The 11,140-nt window shown below is 39.3% G+C and overlaps 1 protein-coding gene across 1 annotated transcript; it reads left to right on the top strand.

Moving 5' to 3' along the window:
• The first annotated feature begins 145 nt into the window (after positions 1 to 145).
• HAUS2 (HAUS augmin like complex subunit 2) lies at positions 146 to 9,007 on the top strand. Its single transcript, XM_044437032.1, has 6 exons — positions 146 to 290; positions 2,654 to 2,746; positions 4,884 to 4,953; positions 6,068 to 6,200; positions 7,449 to 7,557; positions 8,542 to 9,007. Exons 1-6 carry the CDS (start codon positions 201 to 203, stop codon positions 8,692 to 8,694), a joined length of 648 nt encoding a protein of 215 aa, XP_044292967.1. The 5' UTR covers positions 146 to 200; the 3' UTR covers positions 8,695 to 9,007.
• Positions 9,008 to 11,140: the final 2,133 nt, after the last annotated feature.

Below are 11,140 nucleotides of genomic sequence, written 5' to 3'. Positions count from 1 at the left end.
ATGCAACTCCATATTTCCGAATTTTGTAGCACAAACATAGGGGTCCGTGTTTCCGCTGCCGTTTGTTGTAGATTTAAAATGGTGATTAACGATTTTGCCGCACTCAACATGGCGGCGCAAGAAGCAAAGAAAGGTGGAGCTTCCTGTGCAGGCCAGGCGCGCGAAAGGGCATTGGGTCGGCGCCCGAAGCCCTGCCCGACATGGCTGCCTGCAACCCTTGGGATCCCGTAAAGCCAACGGCGGCTGGATTAATGCTGGCTCGGTGTCTGTCCGCCGGTGTGGTGTCCCAGGTGAGGCGGATCGTTCCCTTTTCCTCATAAATACATATGTCATAAATGTTACAAGACTGTCTGAAATCTGTTGATTTTATCCCAACTTCAGCGACTTACACCGCAATGGAAAAGGTACACAAGAAACTCCCCCATGCTATTTAGGGCGCAACCCTATGCATGTTTAGACAGGGGAAAAAATCATACGATTCTCCAGTATCCCCCCACTTCTGTTAGCATGACTGGCAGGGAATGCTGGTAGTTGTAGGACCTTTTCTGTCTAAAAAGGCCCATGGCTATGCCTGTTTTCAAAGTTATTTATATGCAGCCTGCCCAGTCTACTCGGACTGATAGCATTTTTTCAAAAGAGCCCTGCTGAGACCTTTTCGAAACGAATAGGCAATTTTTTAACCCTGTCACAACAGTTCTAGCACATTATTGCAGGCTTTGTATTCTTTTGGTTAAAGCACATTTCATTACATTTACTTTGAAATAAGCAAGAGAAAGCATATACATTATTTGAATTTCTGCTCTGAATGTGTTTCAGTGTAATTTAATAATTTTCTATTGTATCTATAAGCTTGTGTGATTGCAGGGAAGGAGCTTCATGGAAAAATAAAATGTGTTGGTCTAATTTCATTTACATCCTGTGCCAGTTTGAAGATTCTGTGTGATTTGCATGAATTCTTCAATGATTGATCTAGTTCACTGTTGCCACACTGCACTTGTATAGATGCTTCACATAATTTTATGTAAATATATTTTACATACATTTATATTAAGAGAGGACATAATATATTTATTCTGTGGAAATATGAACCATGAGAGACTGTATCTTTGTAATCCTTGAGTGAGAACTACAGTTGGTTTCAAGTGTGGAGTTAATTTCTGTTTCAAGCAAAATACACTTTGCTTCTCAGTATTTCTGCCCAAATTTTGTTCTCATCTCCACTTAAAAAGTAATTTATAAGTTGCACCAATGGAGGAAAAGCAACATAAAAACCCTTCCCCCCAACATTCCATGGTGTTGCGTATGTACTTCCCTATGGTGTGCTGAATCATAGAATAATAGAGTTGGAAGGGGCCAAAAAGGCCATCAGGTCCATTCCTCTGCTCAGTGTAGGAAGCCAAGATAAACCATCCCTTTCAGATGGCTGTCCAGCTGTATCTTGAATGCTTCCAGTGTGGGAGAACCCACAGCCTCTCTAAGTAATTAGTTCTATTGTGCTATAATCAAGAAGTTCCTCCTACTGTACAGATAGAATTTGACTTCCTGTCACTTGAGCCCATTATTTCGTACTCTGTACTTTGGAATGATCAAGGATGGATCCTGTCCTTCCTCTGTATGCCAGTCTTTCAAACACTTGAGTGCCTTCATATATCTTTTATAGGCTAAACTTCTCAATTATTTCAATCTCTCGTAGGACTTTGTTTCTAGTTCCCAGGTCATCCTTGTTGCCCTCCTCTAAACCCTTTCCAGCTTGTCTGTATCTTTCTTCAACTGTGGTACCCAGAACTGGACACAGATGAAGTCTAACTAATGCTGAATAGAGGGGAACTAGTATTTCACATGATTCGGAAGTGATAATTCTATTAATGTAGCCCAAAATAGCATTTGCCCTTTTTGCAGCCACATCACATTGTTGACCCATTCAGCTTGTGATCTATAACAATTCCAAGATCCTTCTCACTTGTAGTATTGTTGGGCCAAGTTTCTTCCATCTTGTAATGATGGATTTGGCTTCTTTTTCCTGGGTACAGAACTTGACATTCATCTCTATTGAATTTCATTCAGTTGTACCACATGCAGATGAACACACACAAATATTACAAATCAATGTCCAGTGCCTTCTGAGAAAAATTCAAAGAGCAGCAATCACTTCTGATTATTCTTGTGAAGACTCTCATGGTATTCTCCCCACTTGCTGAAACCACAGAGGAATAAAAGGCAGAAAGGATTTGGATGCCAAATATACATACAGAAGTTTATTTTTCTCTTTTGTTTGCAGATATGTATTTGTGAAATGTACTAAATATTAGATTGGCTTATAAAGATTCTTTACCAACCAGAAAGATAATAAAGGGTCCCATTAGTGACTTTTAGATGACATTGTTAAGTGCAGTAGCACTTATTTTACATTTGGAAAGGCAGGGCAAGCAGAAACAACCTTAAAAGGATATAGGTTTCTTCCCTAACTAATTAGCTCCTGTGGGTGAGGGAATGCAGTATGCTACTTTTCATGGTTAGCCTTGTAGACTGCATGTTTTTGGTGTGTGGAGTAGGGTTCAAGTTGGTGTGTTTAGAATTGGAGCCCCAATCTTGGGGACTCTTCACTTGCTTGTGAACTTTATGTTTGTAATGAACCCTCATATTTGTACTGTAGGAGACTCTGGATATATGCAGAAAACCAGCTCCTTGCTTTGTTCGTCTTTCAGAGGCAGAAGAAATTTCAGATCTCCATGCTGAAATCAACCAGGTAAAATCATCTTTTCTAAGACCAGGAATTTTATTGATAAAGGCAATAATAGATATAATTTCATTTGTACTGTCATAAATTACTTCATAGTGGTGAGGCAACACTGTAACAGTCCAGAAGCAAAGATGGTCCCTGTAGGCCATGGGTCCTCAAACTATGGCCCGTGGGACGGATCTGGCCCACCATGGCCATCCATCCGGCCTGTGCCGCCACTCACTGCCGGCGGGCGGAGAGGCAGTGGCTTGCACGCTCAGAGATAATCTCCGAATGAGCAAGCCACCGCAGCCTGCCTCCCGTATGGGTGCACTCACTGCTGCCTCTCAGTGCGGGTGGGGAGGTGGTGACTTGCTCTCTTGGAGATGGTTTTGGACTCGCTGGGAGACCCAAATTAGCTCACAGCATTCCTTGATGTCTCTAGCAGAAGCTCCTTGGAGAGTATGCCGATAAGCTGGCACTTTGCTAGATTTCAGAAATCAATACCTTAGAAGATAAAAACAAAGAACATAGCTATTTACCAGATAAAATTTTAAAAATCAGTCCTATAAATTATTTAGCCTGATGTGCCTTCTTTTTATTTAGGTGTATCCAAATATCTAGGGATGCAGGTGGCACAGTGGGTTAAACCGCTGAACTGCTGGGCTGGTTGATTGAAAGGTTGCCGGTTCAAATCTGCACAACGGGGTGAGTTCCCGTTGCTCCATCCCAGCACCTGCCAACCTTGCTGTTCGAAAGCATGCAAATGCAAGTAGATAAAAAGGTACCACTTCGGTGGGCAGGTAACAGCGTTCCGTGCACTTTGGTGTTTAGTCGTGCCGGCCACATGACCACGGAGACTGCGGACAAATGCTGGCTCTCTCAGCCAGGAAACGGAGATGAGCACTGCCCCCTAGAAACCTTTACCTTTACCTTTTATCCAAATATCTGCAAAGGTAGAAAATTCTTCCATTTATCAGAGGCATGCCTTTATCCCCTTGAGCACAGAATGCTCTAGTAATGGATTTTATTCTTGGTTCTGTGGCTTAGCTGTTAGTAATCTCATTAGCCAGGAATGTAGCTGTAGTGTCAGAGTGACAAACCCTTTTTGCCCTGGGGACCAGATTCCAATTTGGGAAGGGTCTTGGCTTTGTTCCATGAGTGGATGGGACTAAGAATACAAGGCATGGACATAGAGGAAGCAAGTGGTTAGGACAACTGTAATTTTTACTAGTTTGGATGTTTTTCCATGAACTGTACAAATGCTATCAGTTTTTTGTCTTCTCAGGTGTAAACCCTAGTTCATGCCTGCAAAGTGCAGCTCATGTTCCTCTAAACATCCTCTTATTTTAAGGCACTGATTGGAAGTAACAACAGGCTTGTGATCCAGGGAGGGATGTTTCCCATCCTCGATGTAATACTTCAACCTAGTATAGAAGCAAACCTTCTCATAGTGAAAAGGCAGAGATTCTTGATTCCTTTTGTAAAACCTTTTATATTTTTTTCAGCCTGAACACAATGTCTGGAAAAATCTTTATTACATTGAACATTTTGGATGTTGGCAGATAGAACTAGAAGACAGAGAGCTTGACTTTTTACTATGGAATTAGTTTCCAGGGTAATGATAAATTGATATCTGTTTTGAAAACCTGGCATTTCCGCATGCAAATGATTATCAAATTCCCCCAAGTTTTATTACAAAAGAAATTATATAGTAGCTCATGCAACTATAGAACAACTAATTTCCTTTTGTAAAATCTACCTGAAGATCACATTTTATTTTCATTTTTAGCAGTGATCATTATGTCATTATTTGCTTTTTGGCGCCAGGCCAAGACCTTTTTATTTAAACATTATTTTAATTGTTAATTTTATTTATTGATTTTAACAATTTTTTGCCAGGATGTTGCCAATATTTTATGTAATTGTATTGATTATATTTATTTATGGTTTGGAAGTCGTCCCAAGGCTTATGCAAATGGGGTGGCATATAAGTTCTCCAAACAAACAAACAAACAAGCAAATAAATGTGCACATGGTGGGCATGTCGTGAGCAGAGCCGGCTGGTGCCAGAGGTCAGACTAGATGGCCCGGGAGGCCCCTTCTGACTCGCTATGTTTCTATGTGACTGTAAATAAAATGTAAATGTATTTCACTTTTTTAGATTAATTTGGAAGCTGAAACCCTGCAGTTGGTAAAAGATACAGCAGATATTGCTCATCCATTCTACTTGAGTAAGTTTTTGTTTTAGGCCATTGCTTGTCCATGCAGATCAAGAACTACCATTGTGGGGGTTAATGTAAAATTTTTATTCAGCTTTTTGTCTTCATGAGAACCAGTGTGGGTGTGGGGTTAGAATGCAAGACGGGACCCAGTAGATTCAGGTTCTAGTCTCCACTTGGCTATGGAGCTCATGAGGTAACTATGGGCCTGTCACAGACCCTCAGCCCAATCTACTTCACAGGGTGATTGTTCTGAAGACAAAATGGAGCTATGTAAGTTGCTGTGGGTTCCTGACAAAAGTAAAAATGGTAGGATATAAATGCAATATGATGATGATAATGATGATATAGATGTAGGTATTTCTTCTAGGGTGCTTGATTCTATAGCAAAGGTAGCACTATCAAATAACTACTGTCTAAGCATCTAATGAGCTAATAGATCCTAGTTGCCCGAACTTCAGCTAGGAATAATGAGCTCTGCAAAAGGTAAAGTAATAAGCCCTGATAGTCAGCAATTCAACACATTTTAAGAGTAAATTCTAGAAACTGACAGTTCTGAATTTCAGGCCTGAAAGGGGAAAGCCCCCATAAACTTGGAAAGAGAGCTAACATTATAATCATTTCTGGCATAAGTTAGTAGAAGAGACATTTTGAAATCAGACACTGTCCTTCACAAGTATGCGTAGATCTGCCCTTAAATGCTAAGACTGCAATCTCAGAGTAAGTCCCATTGAACTCAACAGGTAAAATTCAGTTACTGTTCCTTTACCAAGCGAAGACTTCCACTACCAGAACGGGGAGGGAGCGATTACCCTTTCTTCACTGTAGCCCCCTCCACTGCCCAAAATATGCTCTACAGAATTTGGGGACCCTCTGAATTAGGTGTTGGGGTAGTGTGGAAGGCTGAAAAGAGGGCAAGATCTGTTGCATAAGCAGAATTCTGCTCACAACATTAGATATAACCCAATATATTTCTAAAAGGTGGAATAGAAATTTATATAATAATAGTACATAAAAGTGGGATTGTTGTACAAAATGACTTTTTCAGTAGCTTTGCTGCTAGCATATATCTTATTCATTAATTCTGACATTTTTAACTCTGACATTTTTAAAAAATCTTCTGTAGGTCAGAAATGCCAGATTCTCCAAGAAATGAACAGGCACCTAGAAGCAGTACTAAAAGATAAAATATCTCTTAGGCAGAGGCTAATGAAGCCATTGTGTCAAGAAAGTCTGCCTATTGAAGCTGTCTTCCATAGGTAACAAACTGACAGGCTCCTGTCTTTATCATATTTTGTTTATGTGTTATGTAACCCATCTCTTCTATAGATAAATGAAATACAATGAGAACAAAATTCAATTATAAAAATGCAGTTTACAACAATAAAATTATTTAAAACAGCTAAGTATTGCTGTAAACAGCCAAAAAAGGAAACTTGCAATCAGCCAATTTGCTATTTTAAAGGTCTCTTGAAGAGGCTGGGGTTTTAAACCTGCAGAATCAGGGCAGAATGATGCGTAGGAGAGGATGGCCTTCAACTGGCTATGGCCACATGATGAATGGGCACACCTCCAGGGTAGAGTTTCAACATGTGGGTCATAGCATGTTCACAGAAAGAGTTGGGCCATAAATGCCCCTCAACCCACGAAGGATGAAGTAAAATATGCAGACTGCAAAATATGAGAATTTACAGTCTATCCCTGCTCAGCAACAGCCATTGGAGAGAATTCCATTTTGTGTGTTAGAAGATGTTTGAATTGTGTCAAGTAACTTGCTGTGTAATGAGGAAGCTAGGCCAATATGTTAGGTTTGTTGAGAGATCAGCTTGAGAATAAGATGTGTTTTTCTAGAAATACGCTGCTAGAAGGTTATTTGGTAATCAGTATACATTCCAACAATTTTATATCGATGTAATATATATAGATTGCTTGACTGTTTCCAAGCTTACTTTTTAATGGTCAGAATTGACCTTTAAAAGGTTATCTCAAGGAGTATCCGATGCTTAAAATCAGCTTTGAGGGCTGTAGTCTCCCATGCATCTCTAGCAGAAGTATAATTTCTGGGAGCTAGGGACAAGACCTTGTTAGCAGTAGCACCACAGCCGTGGAAAACTTTTCTTGGGATGTCTTGACACATCCTTTTTATTGTAGATGCACCAAGAACACTTTTTTAAAAATCCAGGCATCTGACATGTAATCATTTCTGCTTTTGAAGACTGCTTTTCTGTTTTAATTCTGTTAATGCTATTTTGCTTTTCCATCAATTTTATAATTAGTTCGGTGTTTATGCTAATGCTCATCTTGATATAGCAGTCAAAGTACATTTTGCATAGAAAAGGGGCATAAAAATGGAGTTAAAGAATTACATCTTTGCTCTTTAGCTTTTGTCTTTTATTCATATTTGTGGCAAATATGTGGAGTGCTTGGGTTTGTTTCTGGCATACTTCAAAGACCAAATATTGTTAAACCACAGACTTTTGAATAATCTTGTCTATATTTATTTCTAGGTATGTAGTAGAATTATTGGCAATGGCAGTGGCTTTTATTGAAAAACTAGAAACCCATATAGCCACAATAAAGGGCATTCCTCAAATACCTCTAATTATGAAAAACATGGTGAGTAGTCTTAGCATGTCACTATTTACCTTTCTTTAAAAGCCAGCACAATTTATCGCTGTTATAAAGTAGAAACATAGAAACCAAACAAGTCACAAGGGGGCTTCTGGGCCATCTAGTCTGACCTCTGGCTCCAGCCGGCTTCACTTGTCCAGCCTATCCTTGAACACCCTCACTGATGGGGCTTCAACCACCCCCAGTAGAAGCCCATTCCAAGTAGTGGCTAAGAGCGTGAAAACTGACCTGAAAGTCCCAGCTATAGTTCTCAGCTATAGTTTTTCTGGACTGTCTTGTAAGGTTTTTTTTTAAATATCTTAGCCTCAGAATAATAGTATACCTTACAGAATTAGCCTGTACCTTGAAATAATGTATGTGAAGCATTTGAAAAAAAACCCAACCCTGCCATTTCATTACTGCTTCATCTGATTCTGAGCTTCCCCAGGAATGAGAGAAATCTTGTATCTATATGTGGTTTCCCCTTAAGATCTGAGACAGAGGCCCTGCTCTAGGAACCCTCTGAAAGTCAACACCCAGAGAAGGGCCTTCTCTGTGGTGGCACCCCAGTTGTGGAATGTACTCACCAGGGTGGTCTGCCTGGCACCAATGTTATATTCTCAGCGCCAGGCGAAAAACTTTTTATTTGCTCCATATTTTAATATTTAAATATTTAACTAATTTTAATTTATTCTCAGTCACAGATTCTTATGTTCATTGTGTAATTTTATTTTGCTGTATTTATTAATTGTAATTGATTCTTATGTTGTAAGCCATCCTGGTACGTTTGAGAAGGATGGGGTAGAATTATTGTAAATTAATAAATACATATCAAAATAAAGATGTTTCCCTGGAGTAAGTTGGTAAGTCCACATCCATGTACATTAGTGTCAGTTATCTTTGCTAGAATAACACTTTGGGATTAGCTCTCATATTGCTTGAAGCCTTTGGAAAACTTGCTAGAATACCCATTTTCATATTATATTCCAGGACAGTGCACTAGCAAAGGTGATCTTGTTAGTGACAGCAACAGAAGAACTGGCTGAACAAATACTGGAGTTGAGAAAAAAGCAAAAGGAAATCTATTCTGACAATTCACAACTGACTATTGGATCAGATTCCTGGTTCAGAAGTATACGATAGCATATATTTTCACTTCTGTCTTCATTCTAATGCTGTTTAGCAGGTTTGTTCAACAGTGATAGAACAGAGTTGTGCTTTTATTCTTCCTCTCAAATTTACCACCACTTATGTCTGTCTCCTGAAATAAATATTTGTACCCAGAACTAATATTATGTAGAATTTGACAGAGGTTAAATGACTTCTTGAGGGTTGATTGACCTCTTGAACCTCTTTGAGAAAATTTTTTAACAAACCAATTTCCTGACACTGCCTTAACATTTATGTGCACATGTCCTGTATTTATGCAAAGTGAATAAACTAACTTTAAAAAATCTTTCCAGTTATTTGTTGTATGGTGCCTGATTCCCTAAACAAATAATGTCCAAATCAATTCATAAAAGAATGACAATGGTGCAATAAATCAAATGAAAAATTATTATTGATAAGTATTAGAATTCCAATGTTAATGGGAATATAGCCCTATTTAGGCATTTTAAATCTTTAACAGATGAGAATGAGAAAAATCACACTTGTTCTGCTCCTCTGCTGTCACTGTTCTTGTTGCCACCCTTCCCTTCAGGGTAAACTTCTGTAGTTTTGAGCTTTTCACATTCCTGTAGGTTCCCCGTGATGAAGAATCCTGGTTTTCTAGTGTTTTGTATCACAAGGGGAGCTTTCATGGATGCAAAAACTCTGTGATCAAGAAGTTTGCCCTAATCATGAAGGTGACAAGAGCTGTTCCCAGCTGTGACATGTATACAGATTAGTATCACTGCTTACAGGGTTTGATTTAAGGTTTTTGATTCTATTTGGGATACATTCTATTTGGGAGAGATGTTGGCTGAGATTCTTGTTTTTCATAATTCTCAGCTACTATGCATCTATCAGTGACATGGTATGTGTGTGATTGTTATATAACAATATGGTTATCTTGTGGAACTCACTGCGCTGTGAGAATAAACTGATGCTCAGTGACAGGGGATGCAAGACTTGAGTCCATTTTTCCATCTGCCACTTCTGTTCATTATAGCCACTGGCATAAACAGCTTAGCTATTTATGTGTAGCTATTTATGTGTAGCTATCCTAGCAACACCAGGATAGCCAGAGACTGCTTCCTACTACTGGAAGGGTCTGCCTTTCTGAAATTGCTTTTTATGGCCCAGTCAGTACCAGGAAAAGGGTTTACTGCCAGAAGTACATTTCTATACATTGTGCTATTTGGTATTGCTGGAAATATAGTGTTGTAGAAGGAAGATTTTGTTGCAAAGGCACAAAACTCCTGAGCAGGATACATGCCCACAAATATGCAGCCTTGGAAGCAGACATTTATTCATTTATTTGATTTACTTTGCTCCTTTTTCTGTTAAAGAACTCAAAAGTGGCTTACATCATTCTCCTCTTCCTGGCCCAAGAGGACTGGCCCAAACATGTCTTTAAACCCTAAATGTTATTCTCTCTCTCTGGTTATAGTTCCAGTTGTTTTGTAATTAAGTTCCATGTGGATAATTGCATGGTGGGAGAGGCAGGCATAGAATATACCAGGACCTGCTTCAGCTGGACTTTCCCACCCCTCACAGGACCATCTACCATCAACAACCCTGATTAGTTTACATATTGACAATGTGTTTTGTTGAACATGTTCTAATAAAATGCTAAAAGGTGAAATCTTACATACATGTTTATATAAAAAGCTTTACAACTCCAGTTGGCTGGGGAACGCTAAGAACTGTGGAACTTCTTTCTGCTTTGAACATGGTATTGGATTGCACCATTAGAAGGATTTATAGCTTGTATAAATGTAGGAAACTCTTTTTAGTGGGACTAACGTCCAGGTGCATAAAATGGCTTTTATTTTATTTCTGTTGAATTGTTCTGAATGTCATTACCCACAGATGAAATCAACAAGCAATGTAAAGCAGAAAATCCCATTAGTATCTGTTTTTATATGGAATAAAACCTAAATCAGAAGACAGTTCAATGAGAATTGTGTTCAGAAATCCAGCCTCAAGTTGCAAGTATTATGATTGGTTCAAAATTGAGAAAGGAGAAAGGAGTTCAGCAAGGCTGTATACTGTCGCCAAGCCTGTTTTACTTAAATGCACAGCACATCATGAGAAAGGCGGGCCTAGATGAATCACCAGTTGGAATTAAGATTGCTGAAAGAAATATCAACAACCTCAGATATGCAGATGATGCCACTCTAATGGCAGAAAGTGAAGAGGAACTAAAGATCCTCTTGATGCGGGTGAAGGAGGAGAGTGCAAAAGCTGGCTTGAAACTCAACATTAAGAAAACTTAAGATCATGGCATCCGGTCCTCTCACTTCCTGGCAAATAGATGGGGAAGAAATGGAGCTAGTGACAGATTTAATTTTCCTGGGCTCCAAGATCACCACAGATGGGGACTGCAGCCAAGAAATTAAAAGACGCTTGCTCCTGGGGAGGAAAGCTATGGCAAATCTAGACG

Source organism: Varanus komodoensis, unplaced genomic scaffold, assembly GCF_004798865.1.
Source record: "Varanus komodoensis strain SLA01 unplaced genomic scaffold, ASM479886v1 scaffold3, whole genome shotgun sequence".
In the NCBI taxonomy this organism is placed as follows: domain Eukaryota; kingdom Metazoa; phylum Chordata; class Lepidosauria; order Squamata; family Varanidae; genus Varanus; species Varanus komodoensis.
This window is presented reverse-complemented; position numbering and strand designations above follow the sequence as displayed.

Coding starts and splice junctions, on each gene's coding strand:
- HAUS2 (XM_044437032.1), top strand. CDS start 201: ATGGCTGCCTGCAACCCTTGGGATCCCGTAAAGCCAACGGCGGCTGGA. Junction 6,201..7,448: donor ATTGAAGCTGTCTTCCATAG/GTAACAAACTGA, acceptor ATTTATTTCTAG/GTATGTAGTAGAATTATTGG. Junction 7,558..8,541: donor CTCTAATTATGAAAAACATG/GTGAGTAGTCTT, acceptor ATTATATTCCAG/GACAGTGCACTAGCAAAGGT.